At 44.2% G+C, this 23062-nt stretch overlaps 1 protein-coding gene across 3 annotated transcripts; it reads left to right on the forward strand.

Annotated features, from left to right (window-relative positions):
- The first annotated feature begins 799 nt into the window (after positions 1-799).
- Positions 800-22716, forward strand: Alg8 (ALG8 alpha-1,3-glucosyltransferase). 3 transcript variants are annotated; one of them, XM_021634809.2, is made up of 13 exons: positions 800-915; positions 3040-3118; positions 7173-7366; positions 8954-9063; positions 9384-9451; positions 11276-11402; positions 11643-11746; positions 12406-12526; positions 15303-15442; positions 17159-17298; positions 19187-19284; positions 19832-19904; positions 22034-22716. In XM_021634809.2, the coding sequence occupies exons 1-13, from the start codon at positions 821-823 to the stop codon at positions 22263-22265; spliced, it is 1581 nt and encodes a 526-aa protein (XP_021490484.1). In that variant the 5' UTR covers positions 800-820; the 3' UTR covers positions 22266-22716. The 3 variants fall into 3 exon arrangements, with proteins under 3 accessions (XP_021490484.1, XP_060223582.1, XP_060223581.1); XM_060367598.1 differs by lacking the exon at positions 800-915 and adding an exon at positions 940-995; XM_060367599.1 differs by lacking the exon at positions 7173-7366 and having other exon boundaries at positions 859-995.
- The last annotated feature ends 346 nt before the right edge of the window (positions 22717-23062 follow it).

Here is a 23062-nt window from a genome sequence, read left to right on the forward strand (position 1 = left end):
GACCCTGTAGTACAAAAGGGACAAGAACAATTACAGTGCATGTGCCTCAGCCCTTGTGAACCAGCAGCACTGGTACTCGGACTTAGCCCACAATGTCAATTTTAATAAACTGCCTAGATAATTTGCAATTAAATGAAGACGTGGTGATGCATGCTTTGGTCCTTTGGTCCTAACACCCCAGTGGAAGAGGCACCAAGATTTCTGTGAGTTCGCGGCTAGCCTGTTCTATATGGCAAGTGCTACACTGTGAATGAACTACCACTAAAACAAAACTCTTAGAAGTGTGAGACTCCTGCCTCCGCAAGGGGCAGGTGCTTCAGGGCAAGCCTAGCTCAACGACACTAGAATCGAAATGCCTTCAGCTCTGTATCTCTGCTCAAACCATTCTCTGAGTTTAACTTCCAGTTCCGACGGGCTCTCGGTGTTCCCATTCCAAAGACTTTCATCTGCGTGACGAACGAATGACAACTGTTTCCTTCAGAACCACTTTGAACAGGTCCGGTTTTCTCACGTGGGTTTCCCAGACCAATCAAGAAGGAAGACCCGAGGCAGACGCCCAACCACTATTTGAATGGAAACACGTACGAACAACAACCAATACGAACGAATGAATTTTAAAACTGTCACCACGGAGGTTCTGCACGGGCGCGGCTAACTCCTCCCAGCTTGAGAGACGACAGGGACGGGGCGACTGGTTTAAACCCTGGCGCTCTTTCCAGCCTGCGCCCCGCGCGGCCGGCGCATGCGCAGAGCTCCCGGGCGCCGCCTTCGAAGGCCTTCTCCGCATGCGCAGCGTCCCGGAAGTGACGGGACTCCAGCAATGGCGGCGTTCAGGCTTGCGGCTGGTAGTGACCATTGGTTTTCGGCTTTGGCTCTCGGGGTGACACTCCTCAAGTGCCTTCTCATCCCCACCTAGTAAGGACCTGCAGAGCCAGGGGCTGAGCGGGAAGACCCCGCGGTCGGCAGGGTGGGCGAGACTTGGATGGATGTTTGGGGTACGAGGAAGAAATGCCATGTGTTCTCTCCGCCTTTGCTAAGCTTTCTGCCGAGGTGGTTGGGACTTCACCCGAGAGCTAGCATATAGCCATGTCTGCCGAGGGTGGGATTTAACGCCGTCTAAGGTCGGGCAAGTCAGTTCCGAGTTGATGAGTTTCAGGGCCCTCATCCTCCGTCTGTGAGTTAATGACACCCACCTCCACCAGCCTTTCAGCCAGTAGGACCTGCTGCTTAAAAGACCGGTCGGCGTCTTAAATACCGAAGATTCAGTGGTCAAAGTAGCGTTTCAGGACCTCGTCTTCCGGGGAATTGGGAGCGCCAAACTTTCAGACTCTTAGAGAAGGTTTTTAAAAGAGACAGTAATGGACTGGCAGGGCTTTTAACCCTTGTAGGAGGTGATGTTTGAGTACAAATTCTCAGTATGAAAAAGAATAACCAAGGTGAAAAACACTTAAGGCCTAGGAAAGAGAAAGTGCAAAAGCCCTGTAATTAGGAATAACCTAGAATTCTAGGTACAGAAAGTTGTCATTGTGGCTGAAGAGGTGAAAAGGAAGAGAGGTGGCCACACGGGCTGTGGAAAGTATATGCAGCGCTTAGCTGCGTGTGGACAGTGGGTGTTCAGTATCCACATCTAATAAGTTTTGCCATCACTTCACCCATCCTTGCTGTGCAGGCCTTGAGTATGTGCTCACAGACACACAGACACGCACCCAGCCTCCCCCGGATCTTCACACTTCTTAGTTTAGGGCTTATTTGTATCCTTTAATTCAAGGTCATGATCTCTCGTTTAGTGTGAGAGAGCCATTTGTGCAGAATGCGTGTCCATTATAATGTATTATGTGAATATAAATACTGCGTTGTATGAGTTAAGCAAAGTAACTTGGGAAAAGAAGCAGTTGGTTGGCAGAAAGCAAAGCAAAAACATCTTTCCTATCTGAAGAGACCCCCCCCAACTCCTCTTAAACAGTATTTTTCTGTTTTAGTTATTTCAACCAAAAATATATATCCTCAGGTACTTTGAATACTTGCCTTGGTCCAATACTTAATCTTGTCCTAGAATACCTTCTTAGCTGCTGCACTCTGTATTCACTCCAGCCACTGGTTAGTCTGTCCATCACGCTGGATACTAAATGCAGTAATGTATCATTTAATGACAGTGTTTCTGTCACTAATAGACTATATACATATATATGTATGTATATACAGTGATTGTCCTGTAAAATTGTATGTTCTCCTTAAAAAAAAAAAAAAATTTCGTGTGTGTCGGTGGGAGGTGGGGAGGGTCACCCTTAGAGGCCAGAAGAAGGTGTTGGATCCTTTGGAGCTGGAGTGAGAGGACATTGTGAGCAGCTCAGTGTGGGTGTTGGAACTTGGGTCCACTGGAAGAGCAACAAGTCCTCTTAGCCACCTTTCCAGCCCGAATTTATTCTCTAGGGATGTCGGAGTTGTATCCGTTTGTGGAACTGTGCTCTGTAAGTGTGTGCACAGTGACAAACTGCTTAAGGTTTCAGAACGTGCCCTTACCTAATACATCACTGCGGTTGCTGTTTGACACCCTGTCTGAAAACAGCAGAAGTCCTTGCACTCATGAGATGCTCAGTGGGTAGAGAGCCCTCCTGGCAACCTCGGTTTCATCCCCAGGACATAAAGAGTGGAAGGAGAAAACCAGCTCCCATACATTGTCCTCTGGCTTTCACACATGATCAACACACACAGTCATATAAATGTAATTTTAAAAACTTAAAGCTCTTTTGTAAGGCATTTTCTAGATTATGGATTTTGTTAGAATTGTTTGAGAAAGAGAATGTCACTTATGCTGTGGTCTGAGAACCTGTTTGAGACCTTCTCAGCCCTTGGATATCTCTGAGACCCCATCACAAACTCCTGGATCCTCCAACAACTACAGAGAGGGCCCTAACCTTCTGACCCCTAATAAGTGAGATGTTTGAGGACTTTGTACATGTGTGCATGCCATGTCATTTTATAGGATATGAGATACAGCTGTTTCAAAATCTCATTTGTTCCTTTGATTGGCTTGTGTAGCCATTCCACAGATTTTGAAGTACACCGAAATTGGCTTGCTATCACTCACAGTTTGCCAGTATCTCAGTGGTATTATGAGGTAAGTTTCAGTTTTACCTTTTAAAGATTATATGTAAGCTGAAGTGGTGGCATGTACCTGTAACCTAGCAGTAGCTGTTGAGGTGGGGTGAAAAGGGTCAAGGCTGGCCTGGACTACATAGCCACATACTATCTCAGAAACGAATCAACAGCAAAAGAAATGCTGTGTAGCGTCACCTTTAGATTGTTGCTCTTAAATCAGATTTTCAGGACTGGGAATATGACCCGGTTTTGAGCACTTGCCTGTTGTGAATGAAGTCCTCAGTGGATCTGTTAACTGACATAAGTGAACCACTCCAGGCCAGGACAGTGGCCCTGGAGCCAGGTCTGACAACCTGTCATGTGGTGGAAGGAGAGAGCCACTCTGCAGTTTGTCCCTCAACCTCCACACACATGACATGGTATGGACACACACTATTAATTTTTTTAAACTAGAAAACTGTTCTCTCACCTCAACATGTGTGCTGTGGCATATATACATACTCTACCAGAGGACCTGAGCTCAATTCCTAGCATCCACATCGGGTGAAGAAATGCTGTTTGTAACTCCAGCTCCAGAGAGGATCGAAGCACGAGGCCTCTGCAGTTACTTGCAATCATGTGTATACACACCCCTCCACAAATATGCACATAGCTAAAAATAAATCTTTTTAAAAATCCTTTTATTGTTTTTTGTGCATGCACAAATTTGTGTGCACATATGTATATATGCCACAACACACATGTTGAGATGAGAGAACAGGTTTTTGTTTTTTTGGTAAAGTGCTTATTACATAATCGTGAGGACCAGAGTTTAGGTGGCCAGCACCCACTTACGAAGCTGGCTGTGTTGGCATGCATCTGTAATACCAGTGCTGAGGAGGCAGAGACAGGCAAATCTAAAGTTCTCTGGCTAGCCAGTCTAAGCAAATCAGTGAGCCTCAGGTCTAGTCTCAAAATCTAAGGTGGAGAAGTGGCTAAGGATGGATGTGATGTCAACCTCTGGCCTCCATATGCATTGCATGGCTAGGCATACTCACAAGGAGACAACTAAAACAGTGGTACTCTGAGTTTTGCAGGGTTGTTTTTAAGATTTTAATTTTTATTCATGCATTTGAGTAAGGGCCCACAGAGACCAGAGAGGGCATCAGATCTTCAGCAGCTGGAGTTATGGGCAGTTGTGAGCCGCTCGACATCAGTGTTGGGAACTGAACTCAGGTCCTCTGTGAGAACAGTATGCACTCTTAACCACTGGCCATCTCTCCAGCCTCGTTGTTTTTGAAGATGGTGTCATGTAGCCCACACTGGCCTTTAATTCATTATGTGGCTGAGGATGAGCCAATATCTATACAGTGCTGGGGATCCCAGACTTTGTACATGCTGGACAAGCACACTATTAGCTGAGCTGCATCCTCACCTGGCTTTATTTCCCAGTCAGTGCAGGGAAACCTAACCACAGTTGTTCTAGGGGACTGGATTTACTTTACATAGTAGTACTGTCAATATTTCATAGACGTGCTGGGGAGCTTTGAGTGACTGTTTAGCCTGAGGGGTCACGGTTTACATGTGTGGACACCAACCAAGAAAAGTGCTATGTAGGCTAGTCCAGAGCTTCAGCGGTGGTTTCAGAATGTCCAGGTTTGACAGCTCTGCTATTTCATGACCGTGCTGAGTGATATTTGCAAGACGTCTGCCATTGTGAAATGATGCTAATTAAGACGAAACAAATAGGAAGCACTTGGCGCAATGCTAAGTACTTGGTAAACATTCACTGTTAGCATTGTCTATGTATGAAAAAGCAGCCCTCTGCTTTGCCATTCCTCGTTTTTCTCTTGACTTCCTTCTGAGTCTCCTTTGTAACTTTATTTTCACACCCCTTAAGAAGCTGGTCCTCTCAGGCTCTGTCTGTGGTCCTTATCTATCCCTTTTAATTCTGTTCTCTCTAGGTGTTCTTTCACTTCTAAAGCCTTCACACTCCCCACCACCTGAGGACCACTCTCCCTGTGCCAGGGCTCTCCTGTGTGTACTTACTTGACAAAGAAGACATGCCGGTGCCTCCCTGTTCTTTCTAACAGGGAGGGAAAATTAGCAAACCGGCGTGCAGTGCTGTGGCTAGGAGGCTCAGCAGGACATACGCTGGACAGGGTGGAGTTGACCGGGTAGTCTCTTCATGCCTTCCCAGGAGAGTAGGCAGGTGGAAAGTGGGTTGTCAGTAGAGTCCTCCTTAGTTGTGACCTCACCTTTCCTCACTGACCTTGAAGAGGCCAACTGGCTGGGAAAGACACTGAAGGGACCATTTATCTATTGAGCGAAAAATTGTTTGTATCTTTGAATGGACACGTTGGCTGTTTTAGTGTTTGAAAACCAGGGTTTGGCCCAGATTTCTCGTCCCCATCACTCTTAGTGGAGTGACTGGAAGGAAATACTAGCTTAAAAACCTATCTAGGTAAAAAGATGGCCCCAGATAGAAACCCTTGGGGTGCACACGTGCCCAGTGTGGTGGTTTGTGTGGGACAGGGATGGTGTGCAGAGAGGCTAAAGGGAGTGTAGAATGGGGATGGCAGCGGAAGCCCAAGGACTCTCTGTTCTGGAAAAATGGCCGTCGCTTACCAGCAGCCACGTCTTTGACGATTTCCAACTCACTATTTTTAAAGTATGTAAATGTGTCAGTAAACTAAAGTCAGAAGAAAGTCTTTAACTTGCAAAAAAAAAAAAAAAAACAGGCATCTTTTTTTCAGGAGAGATTGAGCTCTGACATTTTAAATTCTAATGAGAAGATACAAATTAAGTCTAAATTGAGTTTTTAGAATTATGTGGATTTTTCTAAACTTTTGAATTGTCCATATCCTAGCAAGAAGTCATTTCTGAGTATGCTGAGTATGTTCTCGTGAACTCGTCTGTGTACATTGCAAAGCCACTACTGTTAATATACTGTTAAAATAGTAATTGTAAAGAATGAGAAAAATAGAATTTGTAGTTTTCTTTCCTAAGTTCAGTGGGTCATTTCGCTTACATTCTACATTGGAGGCTTGGAAGTAGAGAGGGCGGTTTCGTAAGTGTAGAAGTTGGTGACCAAAGCCTCTGGGTTTACCTGGGGCCATCCAAACCTCCTGGGTTTTACCCTGCAGGGGTGTAAACAGATCAGGGTTTCTGCAGACCTAGCAGGTGTCTGTCATTGGTTCTTTTCTTTTTAATTTAATTACTTATTCACTTCACATCTCAACTGTATCATTAATTCTTATAAGCAGGGACCGAGACTGGGAATGAGGCTAAGTGTTATTTATTTTTTAATCACAGAGAGACCTTGAGCCATAATCCATGTGAAGAACCAGTATCCAGTGAGCCTGTACTAGACTTGCAGAGAAAGAAATTTTCAGCCAGGCATGGTGTTGCACGCCTGTAATCCCAGCGCTCAGGGAGACAGAGGCAGGTGGATCACTGTGGATTCGAGGCTGGTCTACAAAGCGAGTCAAGGACAGCCAAGGTTCCATAGAGAAACCCTGTCTCAAAAAACCAAAAGAAATTTTCAATGAAAAGAGTAACAAGGGACTTGAGAATTGGCTCTGGTTCAGAGCACTTGTTCTTGCAGAGGAACAGGTTCGAGTCCTAGCTCCTACATGATGGTTCACAACCATCTGTAACTCCAGTCCCAGGGGAGCCCGACACCCTCTCAGACCTGCAGGGCACCAGGCGGACCATGGTGCACCTGTAGTCGTGCAGGAAAGAGACTCTCACATTAAAAACATGATTTAAATTCTTAATTTTTTTAAGTGCAGAGACAGAAGATTATAATTAGCGTGTATCCTTGATATGTGGCCAAGGAATCTCAAGCGGGCCTGAGACTCAAAATCCTCTTGCCTCGGCCTCCTCAGTGCTGGGTGTATAGCCATGTGCATCCTGCCCATGTGTCTCAGCTCTCCTCATGGAGGAGTTGCTCTGTGTAGTTAGGGCATTCTCAGTGCAACTCCACTTCATGATGCTGTTTGAAAGACTAGTGAACAGTTTTAAATATTTACACCTTGTTGAGCTACTTAGGGTATGTTTTAATTTTGATTTTTTTTTTTTTTTAATCACAGGCAACTTCACAGTGGACCTTGGATTACCCCCCTTTTTTTGCATGGTTTGAGTACGCCTTATCACATATTGCCAAATACTTTGATCAAGAGATGCTTAATATTCAGAACCTGAACTACTGCAGCTCAAGAACGTTGCTTTTCCAAAGGTTCTCTGTCATCCTGACAGATGCACTCTTTGTGTATGCTGTTCACGAGTAAGTGGCAAAGGTCACGCTGTATGGACAGTTGAGAGTGTGGAAGGTGTGGAAAAAATGTATACTGCTGATTTACAGGGGACACAACCCTGTGCATGTAATAACAGATCCTGACACAGCAAAAACCCAAGCTGAGCTTTAACTTGCCTGAGAGTAATTATAGGGCACAGTAGTGCGAGGTTTTGTGAAGTGGGAATAAGTTAGGGTTCTGAGGTGGTGGAATGAGAAGATGATGTAAAAGAACTAATCCAGATAGAATTCCAGGACCAATTCTCTCCCTCAGAGTAACCCCACACGCCTTCCTTTCTTTTTGGCCACGCCCAGAGGCTTTTGTGACCTGCCCTATTTTGTGGGACATGCGTACACATAATACATACACATATATATCCATGCACATATATCCACTGTGTGTCACGAAAGTTAGGGAGTTTCATTCCAGTAAACTCAGATTATCATATGGCGTGCTGGAGAGGTGGTTCAGCAGTTTAGAACATTTGCTGTTCTTGCAGAGGACAAAGGTTTGATTCCCAGCACCCTCTTGGCAGCTCACAACTGTCTATAACTTCAGATCCAAGGGGTCCAATGCCCTCTTCTGACCCGCAGGAGCCAGACACGCACATGGTACACAGATACACAAACGAGCAAGTGCCATGTGAAAAAGGCAGGCATGTGGTATACATGTGTGATCCCATTTCTGAGAAGGTGGATGCAAGCAGATCCTTGATGCTGTGACCATCCTGACCCCATCTCAAAAAACAAAATGGATGACAGTCCCCAGAGACCCACCTGGCTCTGCCTCCTGACTCTAGGACTACATGTACTACGCTCGGCCATTTGTTTTGTAAATGTTGGTTCTAGGGAGTGAACTCAAGTCCTCGTGCTTATACAGCAAATACGTCACTGATGGAGCCATCTCCCAAGCCCCTTAGATAAACATTGTCATCATCATCGCAGTGAGGAATTGAGACAGGGTCTCACTGTGTAGCCCAAGGCTAGTGTGGAGTTGGCATGGCTAACTCTTGAGTGTGTGTGGATGGGTCATGCATATACATTGGGGATTGAACTAGTCAGAGTCTTGCTCACACTTAGCCTGTACCATTCTGCCTTGCATTTTTCACTCCTTCACTTTTCTTCTTTCATTTTTTAAGACAAGGTCTTAACGTAGCTCAGGTTGGCTTGAAAACTGCTGTGTTGTTGATGATGACTTTGAACTTCTACTTGTCAGAGTTGGAATACAGGCATGTACACTGTGCTCAGTTGGTGCAGGACCCCTGTGGGGTAGGCCAGCACTCTACCAACTGAGCTACACCCTGGGCCCACACTTTTCACTCTTGAGGACTGAATGTGTGCCTTCTCTTTTTTTTTTTTTAATCCTTGCTTAGAGGTCTGAGATTGCTGCTTGTTGGCTTTAGTTTTATTAAATGAGCACTGTTTCCGATCTGCATACCTGAGGAAAAGATGTGGAATTGACCCTGAGGTCAACCATGGACACCATGGACAGTTTGTCAGAAATGGCTCTGTGCAGAAGTGTGTAATGTTGTGACAAAATGAAAAGTTATTTGTCTCTCTCCTGGTGTGCCCACGTAGGTGCTGTAAATGCATTGATGGGAAAAGAACAAGCAAAGACCTCACAGAGAAACCCAAGTTTATTCTGTCCGTGCTGCTGCTCTGGAACTTCGGGTTATTAATTGTAGACCGTATCCTTAGCATTCTATATCCTGTTCTGGTACTCTGCTATGAACTAACAGGTTCATTCTTTGTGTAGTGATGATCATGAAATGTGAGCTTCTTTCGAAAGGGGGCTTGATCTGGGTTACATAACTCCCCAAACTCAAACTCTGTTCTCTCCAAGGTTGCTGGATTCTGGTTATTAAAATACTTTGTCCCTGAGTATTGAATTTTGAAAACCAGTTAAACTATTATGTTTAGTTCACTCATTAAGAAAGCATCCACAAGTTCTCTATATATTTATACCCCACTTGTGAATCTAGTGCCATCTTCCTTGACATCCATCCAGATATTCATTTCCAGTACAATGGCTTTTTATCTGGATTAATGCTGCTGTCCATTGCACGGTTATTTCAGGTAAATGCAGAAGAACCTAAGTAGATTTCCCCCTTTAGTTTTTAGTTTTTAAAATAACATTGTAGTGGACAACAGATAAATTATTTGACCCACTGTTCAGAATTTTACCATATACACACTTTTATTGCTACTTCCACAAATTCTACCTACTCTTTAGATGATAATTTTTCTTTATGTTACAGATGAGAAAATAATATACTAACAACTTAATACAATGTGGCAGATGTGGATTAGAGTTCTGTGTTTGGCTGCTCTCTTTCTGTCAGGTGGAATCTCCAACAGCGTTTGCTGTATAAATGATAATGGTGTTTTTCAATGAGAAGCTTCTAGGTTAGTTAGAATAGTGTGATGGCAATATGGAATTTGAAATCAAAAGACCCAGGTTTCCATATTAATGTTAATAAACTATATGGCTCACACGGGGCTTACCAAAGCTGTATTTGGTTCTTCTCCAATTCCTGTGAGGTAGGTAGAACTCTGACTTCTTTTGTTGGGTTTGTCTGAGGTTTTATATACCTTTACTTTTGTGGATAAGTAGCATATTTAGTCTCCTTATCCAGACATGGTAGTGTACTCTATAGTCCAAGCTGTTTGAAAGACTGAGGTAGGTGGATCCTTTAGACCTAAGAATTCAGGGCCAGTCTGGGCGACAGTGAGACCATGATGAAGATAGAACTCAGGGTCGTAGACACACTAGGCAAGTGCTCCAACTGGAGTTTTGGTTTTGAATAGACTGAGTATGTAGCTCAGTAGTAGTATGTTGTCCCAGTACAACCTATACACACAAAACAATTGTTTTTCTCACATTATAGATTATATTCATTCATCCTCTGATCCTAGCTCCTCTTTGGCCAGGTCACCTATACTGACTTTGGCTCCTTAGAATATAGTTTGTGGTTACTGATGACATACTCTGTATCTTAGCATCAGGTGTGATGCTTACTGTGTATCTGATGAATAATGATTTAACTATTATTTTATATGTATGTATGTATGTTATGCCTATGAGTTTATGTGCACTAAGTGTGTACAGTTACAGGGGATGGACTACCTTCCTTATAGAAGCTCCTTGTGGCGATGAGGTTGTAGATACCAGATGCCACATTTCTTTTTATTTTTACAAAATATCCACTAAGGCATAGTCATTGGCCTAGAGAGAGGCCTCAGCAGTTAAGAACCCTGGCTGCCCTTTCAGAGGACCTGTTTTCAATTCGCAGTGCCCACATGGCAGCTACAACCATCTGTAACTTCAGCTCCTGGGGATCTGAAGCCCTCCTCTGGCTTCTGCGGCATTGCACACCTGTGCACAAACATTCAAGGAAAACACTAGTAACAGAATTTAAAATTTTTAAAAGTTGTAACTTTACCTGGGTGGGATAGAACAAAACATGGTAGTCTTAGCTCTCAGGAGGCTCTGTGGCAGGGCTGTTTGAATTCAGGAGTTTGAGACCAACCTGAACAATATTGCAAGACCCTGGGGTCTTGTAGTAGTTGTTTTGTTTTGTTTTGATAGAAGGATTCACTTTTAAAATAGACGGGTTTGGTTTGGTCTTTCTTTTTTTTTTCTGATAATGATTTCGGCTGTACAGAAAAGTTACACTAATAGTTTTGAGTCCTTGAGTACCCAACAGTCAGACATTTCCCTTCAATGCTGCCTTCTTCAACAACCATTCACCAAACCTAAGAGACCAGCATTGGTTTATTCAGATTTCTTCAGATTTTCTACTAATACTTCCTTGTGTTCCAGGATCCAATCCAGGATACTCTGTATTGCATTCATCTACCTTGAACTTAAAGTGATGTAACTCCCTTTCTGTGTCCTAGAAAAGGCATATGGAAGCAGCGTTTCTCTTCGCTGTCCTCCTCCATTTCAAGCACATCTACCTGTATGTAGCACCAGCCTATGGTGTCTATCTGCTGCGATCTTACTGTTTCACCGCAAGTAAGCCAGGCAAGTCTTAGCAGCCGTAGCAGAATACTTGTTTTCTTCCCTGCACTTACAGTGTTACAGAGCACAGCAGGCATCTCTCAGGTCCTGATCTACACGCCCTTCATCATCCACAAAGATCAGTGTGTACTGGGCATGGTGGCTCAGGAGGAAGTGGGAGGATGGTAGCTCCCAGGACATCTGGGCTGTTGTTGGAGGGTACGTCTTCACGCTCCTGGTAATGCTGGCTTTTCTTGTCTATAGATGGCACTGTCCGGTGGAGCAGCTTCAGCTTCGTCCGTGTTATTTCCCTGGGACTGATTGTTTTCCTAATCTCTGCTCTTTCTTTGGGCCCTTTTTTAGCCTTGGTAAGACATTTATTTTATTTCTGCTTTTTAAAAAATAACGTAAGCCATGCTTTTGTTGTTGTTTAAAAAGAACCATAAAGTAGGGAATGCACAGAGCAACTGTAAAACTCTTTTCTTTCCTACCAAAGATAAGGTCGTGTGCCCTTGCACGTGAGAGCTAGTTCTCATTGTGGATTCTGCTTAAATGCACCTACTCATTAAGGGTTCTGGCCTTCAGGCCTTGGGAGTCCGTTGTACACAGCAAACACTAAAATGCCTGGGACAGATGTTCAAATATTTTCTCTCTTTACACCCCAGAGGCAGTTTTACTTCTATTAAGATGGAGGAGCACCACGTCTTAGGTGGTCTTCCCTACTCCCCAGCACTTCAGTGGGCCTAGATGGACTGCAGTGTAGTCTCTGCCCTGTGTAAACTCTGCTGGACTTCCTAGTAGCATGAATGGGTGTTCACTGACTTATGTGTCTCCTCACTGGCCAGTTGAAAATGTAGGGCAAAAAGAGGTCTGTGGCCTGCCTGGGGTCACTCGCCTGCAGAGATAAAGATGGGAGCCCAGGCTGCTGGGCTATGCCGCACTAGGCCACACGCAGCTTCCCTGTTCTGTTTTAAAATTTGGAAAAAACTGATGACTGTTTAATCGGTTTCATTTCTCCATTCAACAGAACCAGCTGCCACAAGTCTTTTCCCGACTCTTTCCTTTCAAGAGAGGCCTTTGCCATGCCTACTGGGCTCCAAACTTCTGGGCTTTGTACAATGCCTTGGATAAAGTGCTGTCTGTCATTGGTATGGTATCCAGCTTTTGCACTTAGACTATGAGCACTGAAAGGACTGTGTCCATCAGGAAGTGGAAACATCTACTGGTGTTTTGTGTTTGGATGTGTGTTCTGGATTGCTTGGGCACGTCAGCTCAGCGCGAGCAGAGCTGACTAGCTTGCGGCTGAGTCTTTTGTGCAGTAAGTGGACTGCATTCCTTGCAAATATTCCTTGTGGCATTGAGGTTGTAGATGCTTTCTGTGGGTCAGGAGATGGAGTATTTAGACACTTTTTGAAAGGTGTTTTTAATGTGAACAAGGTGTGTGTACTTGAGTGCTGGTACCCACGGAGGCTAGAAGTGCAGATCCCCTTGGACTTGGAGGTTTAGGTGGATGTGAGTCACCCAACATGGGTACTCAAAACCAAACTCAGGTTCTTTGGATGAACTCTTAAACCTCCAAGCCATCTCTCTAGCCCTGCCCCCATCCAGATACTTCTTAGAGATAGTTTTTGCCTTAAGTAAAACATTATTCAGCAAAGTTAACCCTACTCTTAAACTTAAATGTTTGAAAAAGGGAAAAACTGTATGAACTGTGACTCTGGGCATTGGACCAATAAGAAAAATGACCCTGTCTTCAAAAAAAAAAAAAAAAAAGATAAAAGATAAAAGCTACTAATAGCTTCAGTGCTGTGCAAAAGCAGGTCAGAGGCTGCATTTGGGCTTTGGGCTATTGTTTGTTGACTGACTCCTGATATCAACTTCCGCATAAATTGTTGACTCTGCACCATTGCCAGCTCACTCGATTACCCTAGTGTTACTTTTGCCACAATACTTTAGGGATTCTTGAACTTTACTCTCCTGCAAAGCATGTTGTCAGGAGTGAAAGCAAGAATGAATGTGTTAGGTTAGGCCATCAAGATGGCTCAGCAGGCAAAGGTGCCTGCTGCCAGGACTGACAACCTGAGTTTGATTCCAGAACCCATGTAGAAGAAGGAGGAAACTGACTCCCTCAGCTTGTCCTCTGACCTCCACGTGTGCACACTGCAAGGGCTCCGCAGTGAAGAGCACTTACTGCCCTTACGGAAGAACTGGGTTTGTTTCCCAGCTCCCACGTGGCGGGCGGCTCACAGCTACCTGTAACTCCAGTTCCAAGGGATTTGATGCTCCCTCTGACCCTCTCGGGACCAGGCATGCACATGGTGTTACCAGTAGTGCAGACTTTGGGGCCACCAGACCCAGATTAGGTTGTGACACCGGTGGGCTACTCCTGTCTGTGTGCTCAGGTCTGAAGTAAGGACACGAAGCCCGAGCACATGGTAGCAGATGCTGGCTGCAAAGTGGCTTTTACTATTTTTGTTATGTACTTGTGGGAAATTGATATTTTATTTACTTATTTATTTTTAGGAATTATAATTTGGTTCATCCCTCACTCATCAGTCCAGCATCAGTGTAACAGCATTCTTACAAGTTAACCTCAAACGTTTGTATTTTGAAAAGCTGTTACCACTTAGCCCTGTATACAGTACAAGGCCTGATTGCCCTGCCTGAGCAGGAACCTGTGAACCTGCTCTCCAAAGATGCCTCACACGGAAAGTCAGCTGCAGCTTAAGAAACTCAGGGGAACAGTCCTTAGTTTTAAGATAGAGTCAGGGGCTGGGGACTAACTGAGCTGGTGGAGAGCAAATCCTAGTTTCACTGCCAGCATTGCATAACCAGGTGTGGTTGGGCACACCTGCCGACCCAGCTCTCGGAAGGTGGGAGGCAGGACGATGAGAGATTCAGAGTCATTCTTGGCTGGACTAACTGCATGAGATCCTGTCTCGAGAAGGGAGGGAGCTGAGTGTGGGGCTTACACACCTGTAATTACAACACTTGGTGGGTGCAGGGAAGAGGATCAGGAGTTAAAAGCTAGCTTGAGCTACATGAGACTGCGTCTCAAAACAAAACAAAAAAGAACCAAAAACTGAAGGGGAGAGGAGTGTATAGGAAATATATTAGTAGGCTCTGTGTTTCCCACATTGCTGGCTCTCAGTGGCAAAAGACAGGGCTATATGGGTGCTCGGGCTGTCTTGACTGCCCTCTCCTAACTCTGCAGTTTGTTTTGGGTAGGGCTTGCATCATTGTTCCAGACTTAGTTCATCTGACAAGTAATTATTGAACTTCTGTGTTTGGGGATGGAATGAACTCATCATTTCTGTATTTAAGGGTCGTAGGATGGTAGTGAAAGTAAGCACAGGAACAGCACCAGAGAATGCTCAAAGCAGCTTTACCCCTCGATTTAGTTCTCTTTGCATGCCTAATTTAGAGTGGGTGAATCGTTCAAAGGGAGCCGAGTGAACAGAGGGACATAGGTGTCAACATGGACTCAGTGCACCGAGAATAAGCCGCATGAGCACAGATGAGGCAGTAGCGAGGTGACAGATCAATGAAGCTGCTCTGTGTGGAACACGAACTGAGGGCTGCAGGAAATAAAAGGTGCGAAGCTTTGGTGTGAGATGGTCTGCACTTTAAATAGCTTGCAGCAGTTAAGTGGTAGAGAAGATCACTGCTCACATGCTGCCTGACCACAAGGTTCCTGAACGCTGCACAAATAGCTCTTCCAGTTTTAGTCTGTAGCTATAGATTATCATCTGAAACCAGAAGGAAGCATCTTGGGGAGGCAGCACAGTGCAGGCTTAAACTCATGAAACTCAGCTGTGAGCAGCAGTAAGATTTAGTAGCCTTTTCAAATTAGTCTCAAGGAGCTGACTACTCATAAGATATGGAGTACTATTGATTAAAGTAAACTGTCTGCTTCCCGTCTAGGTTTGGAGCTGAAACTTCTTGATCCCAGCCAGATCCCCAGGGCCTCGATGACAAGTGGTTTGGTTCAGCAGTTCCAGCACACAGTCCTTCCCTCCGTTTCCCCTTTGGCAACCCTCATCTGCACAGTGTTGGCCATATTGGTAAGAACTTGGCGTGTGGTTCTCATTTGTTGAGTCTGCCTCTGCCTTTCCTATCACAGTGCTGACTGAATTTCAGCTTTCAAGCTTTTCCAACTGCAGCAGAAATCCCATGGCTGAAATCCTGCAGACTACAGTATTTCCTAGCAATTCTCAGTAACTTTGAACACAGGGAGGATTACCAGAAAAGCCTCTGTAAGAGAGTCTTGCCAGTGGCTGTTTAAGCCATCTGTCCATCCTGGCATGAGGAGAAAGAAAAGCCCAAGTAGGAAGCATGGCGTTTGGTGTGGAGAAAGGAAATCTCTGTAGCGGAATGTCCAGGCTTTGTTTTGTGTTTCTCATTCTTGGCTAAATGATCAAAATGTGTCTGGAAAACAGGATATTTTGTCTTGATGGTGATAATGAATTGGAAGGAGCAGTGGCTCTTTGCACATTCCATGAGAGTCAGCTGCGAAGCCAGGCATGGAGGCACCAGCCTGCAGTCTTAGCTCCTGGGGAGGTGGAGGCAGGAAGACGGCTCCTTGGGGGCCAAGCTGAGCTACATAGCAAGACTTTGTCTAAAAAAAAAAAGTAAAAGCTACTGTGGGTCAAATATTGTGCTTGGTGACTTCAGTTTTGTGACAGTTTCAGTAGGATTCAACATAAACAACTCAAGCCTGCAAATAATTACACATTAGCTTTAATTTTGGTTTCTAAGTGATCAAAATCTCCTGGCAAAACACCTGGCCCCACTTAATTGTATGGCAGTGCTGGTGTGCAGGCAACTAAGTCCTGCTGGTCTGTTTATTCACAGGTTTTAGCTGAGGTTTAAAGATTCTAAAATCTAGCCTTGGGGCTAGGGCAGTGATTCAGTGAGTGAATTCAGAGCCTCGGGTTCCCATAATTGAAAACTGCCAGGCAAGGCTGCACATACAGGCATGCCTTTAACCCAGCAGTGTGGAGAGCAGGAGGAAGGCTAGGACTTGCTGACCACCAGCCTAGCTCTAGGTACAACGAGAGACCTTGTCTCAAAGGAATAGTGCCGCGGTAGAGTGCATGATATCCAACGCCTTCCTCTGGCCTCTCTGTGACTGTGCCCTTCCCCCACATATAATATATAATCCATATAATACCAGAGAGAAAAATAAATTTAAAAACTTTTTTTTTTTTTTTAAAGCTGGTGGTGGCTCATTCCTTTAATCCTATTCAGGGAGGCAGAGGCAGACAAATCTCTGAGTTTGAGGCTAGCCTAGTCTACAGAGTGAGTTCCAGGCCAACCAGGGTTACACAGAGAAACCCTGTCCTGAAAAACAAAATGGGAGAAAAAAAAAAGCCTTAAAGCCTCAGATTTGTAAGCTGTGTTATAGAGGACAGTGGTTATATTATTGGGAATTACACTGCAGCTCACAAAACTGGTAAAATCTAATGGATTATCCCCGAAACATCTATGATTTTTTGTAGTTTGACCTAGTAAGTTCAATGAATATTGGCTAATTATACAGATAGTAAGTTGTAAGGTTTATTTTAATAAAATAAATACATATTCCTATGGGCTTGCATTTTCTTTTGTAAAGCTAGCTTTGGGGGACTGTCCCCAGGGTGATGGGTTATCCCAGTGCAGTGGAGAATCCCCTAGTTCTGCTGTTTTCAGACATGACCCAGACTGTGATTACCTGTGCCGTGCTTCTGTGGAGCTGACTTTGATGACACTGAAGTTCTGTCTTTGCCTGTTGTTTCTAGCCCTCTGTTTTCTGTCTTTGGTTTAAACCCCAAGGGCCCAGAGGCTTTCTCCGATGCCTGGTTCTTTGTGCCTTGAGTTCCTTCATGTTTGGGTGGCATGTCCATGAAAAAGCCATACTTCTTGCGATTCTCCCCATGAGGTAAGCGAGTAGCTCAGAGTTGGCATCTTTCATAGTGTCTTACTGCCTAATGACTGTGCTCATGAATAGACATTGGCAAAGGAATGAGGACACCAGGCTGGTTGGCTTGGATATTTAGACCTGTGAGGGTTCTGAGACGGGCAGAAATCATGTATTGTTCCTATATTGTTGATGATTAAACACTGTAACAAGTCTGGGTATTAGGTGGGAGTGTGGCCTGGGAAAGGCTGGCATCCTTGGCCTCGGCACATCAGTAAAAATAAAGCCTTGGGATTGCTTGTTCCATGTTGTTAGACCAAGTAAGGACCAAGTATCACAAAATGGCTCCATTTATGTCCACTTCAGACTTTCCAGAGCTGTTTTTTTCTTTCCTGACTTACTGGTTTGCATGCTTTATTTTGAACAGCTCAGCATCCTTTAGGGTAATAAGGATAAACTGGTACAATCCCATCATAGAATCTGCAGAAACCAGGGCTCAGAGAGCTAGTGACTTAGCAGAGTTACACACTTACACTTATTTTGGTGGCACATGCCCGTATCCCTCAGTACTGAGGAGGCTGAGGCAAAAGGATCATGAAAGGCCACCCTGGGCTGAATACCACGATACTGCCTTAGAAACTCAGTCACAGTTGGGACTTCAGCAGTCCTTATGCTATGGAGTCCTGTGATCTTCTCACTGTAAATGGAGCTATGTCCACTTGACACCTCATTAAATCCAGCACATAAATGGGGATGGAATCTGCCCTTTTTCTGTTTTTGAGGGGTTTTTCACATAATGAGAAATTGTCAAAACTATGGTCAGTATGTTTTCTTTGGAACCATAGAATTTTCAGATTGCAAACTGGACCAAACTTTAGTCTGACTCATTTTGCAGATCCAGGGATTGTCTGAAAGATTAGCTATAGGGGCTGGAGAGATGGCTCAGAGGTTAAGAACACTCGCTGTTCTTCCGAAGGTCCTGAGTTCAATTCCCAGTCAACCACATGGTGGCTCATGACCATCTAAAGTAAGATCTGGTGTGCAGGCAGAATGTTGTATAAATAATAAATAAATTTTAAAAAAAAAGATTAGCTATAGGTTTGGAAGTGAATCCTTGAGTACAGTTTCCCTGTCTGTCTCAGCTAAGCACCTCTCAATCCAACATTAATTTAATTGATTAAGGCAGTTACTCATTACTCAGCAAAGCAAAGTGTTTCTCTCTCTCCTCTCCTCTCCCTCTCTTTCTGTGGAGGATGTCTGTCTTATTCCCTTATTCTCTTTGGAACATTTTATTGATTGCTTTAAAAACAACATCCAGGACCTGGAGAGATGGCTCGGCACTTAAAAGCACTGGCTGCTCTTCTGGTGGACCCAGCTCAGTTGCCGGCACCCTCTTGGCATTTGTAACTCTGGTTCCAGGGGATTGGTGCCTCCTGACCTCCACAGGCACTGAACATGCATGCACATAGTACACAGACATACATGCAGACAAAACATACACATTAAGTTAGGAAACCTTTCTATGGGGGACCTTTTTTAAAGCAAACACGTGGGGTTGGAGAGATGGCTCAGTGGTTAAGAACACTGTTCTAAGTTCATTTCCCAGTAACGGCATGGTGCCTCACAATCATCTATAATGAGATCTGATGCCCTCTTCTGGCATGCAGGTGTACATGCAGATAGAGCACTCATGTACATAAAATAAATAAAGCTTTAAAAAAAAAATACATGAAGTTCTCATTTGAATTGGCTTATAACAAAATCAGCCTTTATTTCACAGGGGGATTATCAGTATTCATTTTATGAGGGGATTATCAGTGTTTATTTTAGCCAGTCCTATACTAGACATGTTTCTTTATTTCACATTTCAGTTGCGTTAAGGAATTATTGTAAGAATTTTTATTTTTAGCCTTTTGTCTGTGGAAAAAGCAGGAGATGCGAAAGTTTTTCTGATTCTGACCACAACAGGACATTACTCCCTCTTCCCTCTGCTCTTCACTGCACCAGGTAAGCGGCATCTTTTTAGAAAGATATAACGTCTCACCATGCCCTTTCCATCCTGCCTTTAAAACTGCGCTTCTACTTAAATACCTGGGAATCTTCTGGAAGAAGAGGCCTTTGTTCTTTCTCTTAAATAAACCTCCAGGTTGCCCCTGGTTTTGAGTAGATCTAGATGCTTCATATGCCAGGTGGTGGCGGCACACCCCTTTAATCCCAGCACTCGGGAGGCAGAGGCAGGGGGATCTCTGTGAGATCGAGGCCAGCCTGGTCTATGGATCAAGTTCCAGGACAGCCAGAGCTCTTTTACACAGGAAACCCTGTCTCAAGAAGAAAAAAGGTGGGTAGTGGCACATACCTTTAATCCCGGCATTCAGAAGTTAGAGGCAGGTAGATCTCTGTGAGTTCAAAGTCAGCCTGGTCTACACAGAGAGTTCTGGGCCAGCTGGGGATATGTACACAGACTCTGTCTTTAAAAAAAGGAAAGGAAGGAAGAAAGGCATATTAACAATGTCCATGTGCTGTCTTGTCATCTGTATTTTTTCTTTTTTAACAGAACTTCCCATTAAAATCTTACTCATGTTGCTATTCACCACTTACAGTATTTCCTCACTGAAGACACTATTCAGGTAATTTTAGAAGTACATTTAAGGTTATATTCTCTTTTGTGAGATGTTTGCTTTTAAATAGTCAAAGAGGATTTCAAACATGTTTTTCAGTTGGGGCTGGGGTGACGGTTCCGGTGGTAGAGCTTTCTGTGTAGGCAGGAGGACTGGAGTTCAGATTCCTAGTAGCCCCATAAAACAGGTACTGTGTGCCCCTGTAGTCAGTCCCTGTGTGGCCAATCAATGATGCACTCTGTGTGCGGTCTAAGGAAGTAAGGCAAGGCCTGGAACAGTTCCAGCCCTGGCTGTTCTAGAGAGCCCCCATCTGATCCCTAGCGCCCACACGGTGACTCAACACTATCTGTAACCCCAGGCTCACGGTTCAACCCCTTTTCTGGCCTCCCTGGGCACCAGGCCCACGCTTAGTGCACAGGTGTATACGAAGGCAAAGCACTCATACACAGAAAATGACTGTTTCTCTTAAAAAAGGTGGAGAAGCAGTTCCAGACACCTAACTTCACCCTGTGGCCTCCACACGTGTACATGCAGCATCTACACACATGTGCACACACAATCATTACTGTTACAGCAGTAGTGTATCTATTACAAATACTTGATAAGTAGAGGAGAGAGTTCCCATAACTCTGCGCTTCTGACATGACAGCTTACGTTATATCCTTAATTTGGGGGGTTACATGAAGAAGACTACCTAACTTAAAACCTTATTCATTGTGGATAAGGTTACATAGTTACAGATACAAATGGAAAAAACTAAAATACACTTAAACTATGTAACACGTTATTGGAAAGCCAGCAATGGTGCCTGCATCTTTGATCCCAATACTTGGGAGGCAGAAATAGGCAGATCTTTGAGTATGAGGCCAGCCTCGTCTACAGAATGAGTTCTAAGACAGTCAAGGTTATACAGAGAAACCTGCCTGAGGTAAGGGACCAGAGAGAAAGAGAATTTACTCAAATATGTTAAGTTATTGGTAGTTGTCAAAAGATGAGAATAAGGCAGAGACATGGTGGCATGTGCCTTTAATACTAGCCCTGGGGGGGGGGGGGGACAAAAGCAAAAGATCTCTGTGAGTTTAATAACAGCCTGGTCTATGAATTGCGTCAGTCAATAAAGAAACTTTAAAAATAAAAAATTTTTAAGAAGTACTCTCTGTCAATTATAAATGAGATGCAGTGTGTCTTTCCAATGGAATACTAGAGAGAGGAGTGGAGTTCAGATACATGCTGCAACATGGACGAGTCTTGACAAGGAAAAAATGCTAAGTATATATAAGAACCCAGTCATTGGATGGTGGTGGTGGCACAGGCCTTTAATCCCCATACTTTCAAGGCAGAGGCAGGCAGCTCTCTTAATTTGAAGCCAGTCTGCTCTACAGAGAGAGTCCCAGGACAGCCAGGGCTACACAGAAAGACCTTGACTCTGAGAGAAAAGGAAAATAAACTAGACATAAAAACATGAATGTTGTTTGATTCTGGAATAAACAAATGCATAGACAGGAGGTTGAAGGGAAGCAGTCCTGTAGCCTCTGCTGGGGATCATGTTTTTGTGTTTAAAGTTTATTTATTATTTATACAGTTTTCTGCCTGCAAGCCAGAAGAAGGCACCAGATCTCCTTATAGATCGTTATGAGCCACTGTGTGGTTGCTGGGAATTGAACTCAGGACCTTTGGAAGAACAGTCAGTGCTCTTAACCTCTGAGCCATCTCTCCAGCCCATGGGGATCATGTTTTAAAAGTAGTAAAAGTGTACATAAGGCCACTGAACTGAATCATTCAAAAGTTATTAAAATATCAACTTTTGTGTGACTTACGTTTTACCAGAATAGGCATTTTTTAGACTCCCAGATTCCATGGATGTTCTTACTCTGTTGTCACAGTGCCCAGCCCCTCCCTACCTGTCTTCTAAATACAAGACTGGTTTTATCTGAGCAACATGGTAAATGTAGCAGATGAAATTGTGGAGCTAATGGAGTGGCATAACATTAATGTCTTTTTTACCCGAGAAACATAAATGCAGTCTTCTGACTGCAGTGTTGGCTGTCACTCACAGTGAGGGAGTACAGGTGGGAAGGCGAGAGCTGGGAGTGTTACTAAACCAAGTGCGGCTCTAAAACCAGACTTCTCTCCTTCAGAAAGGAAAAACAGCTCTTTAACTGGATGGAAACTTTCTACCTCCTTGGCCTGGGGCTTCTGGAAGTCTGCTGTGAATTCGTATTCCCTTTTACCTCCTGGAAGCTGAAGTTCCCCTTCATCCCCTTGCTGCTGACCTCAGTGTATTGTGCGGTGGGCATCACATACGCCTGGATCAGGCTGTATGTTTCAGTGTTGGCTGGCTGTCTTGTCAGCAAGACAAAGAAGCAGTGAATAAAGATGCGTCTGGATGAAGGCCAAGCAATTACTTCATGGGATATTAATCAGAACTTGAAGAAAGTTGCCAGTGGCAGGATCTATTTATTTAGTGGATCTGTTTAAGGACCATTCTTCCGCACTTGGCCTTGCCCTGCCTAGCAACCTGATTGCCTCTATGATGAGAAGCCAGTTGGCCTCTAAGCAACGAAACCTGTTTGAGAAAATGCTCACTTTCCTGTGTTAACATAGTCTACAACCATCGAGACTGCTGTGCCCACTGAAGGGGCAACCAGAGGCGGTTGGCAGCATAACTTTCTGTAGCTGGTGCTGACCACTGTTAGGATGTAATACCTAATTAGATTTTGTACCTGAGGAAATATAAAATGCCATTTTGTATTTATGCATAAAATGTCAGCCTGTTTTGGGTCGTTGCCAGCTCTTAAACTTTTTTCCTGTTGAACACATGGACACAGGGTGTGTTGTCTCTGTTCTGTGCACCTTGCCCCAGGAGAGTGGTTCTCACTGAAACTCTGATAACACTCAACAAGCCAGGGGTAGCACATGTACTGCCCTACAAAGCCACTGAGACTCCAAACCACATTAACTATCTACTATAGTCTCTTCTCACCGCAGGGCCTGCTGTTTGCAGAAGACCACCATGTAAGCTTCCTCCTGTGCACACTCTCAAGTGCTTTTAGTTCTTCTCCCTTTACTTTTTTAAGATGTATTTTACTATTTGTCTGTGTGTGCTTGCATATATACGAATACACTTTTTATCTAGGTCCTCAGTTCTCCTGCCATCTACTGCACAT

Source organism: Meriones unguiculatus, chromosome 14 (assembly GCF_030254825.1).
Source record: "Meriones unguiculatus strain TT.TT164.6M chromosome 14, Bangor_MerUng_6.1, whole genome shotgun sequence".
NCBI lineage: Eukaryota > Metazoa > Chordata > Mammalia > Rodentia > Muridae > Meriones > Meriones unguiculatus.

Coding starts and splice junctions, on each gene's coding strand:
- Alg8 (XM_021634809.2), top strand. CDS start 821: ATGGCGGCGTTCAGGCTTGCGGCTGGTAGTGACCATTGGTTTTCGGCT. Junction 916..3,039: donor TGCCTTCTCATCCCCACCTA/GTAAGGACCTGC, acceptor TGGCTTGTGTAG/CCATTCCACAGATTTTGAAG. Junction 15,443..17,158: donor GCACAGTGTTGGCCATATTG/GTAAGAACTTGG, acceptor TGTTGTTTCTAG/CCCTCTGTTTTCTGTCTTTG.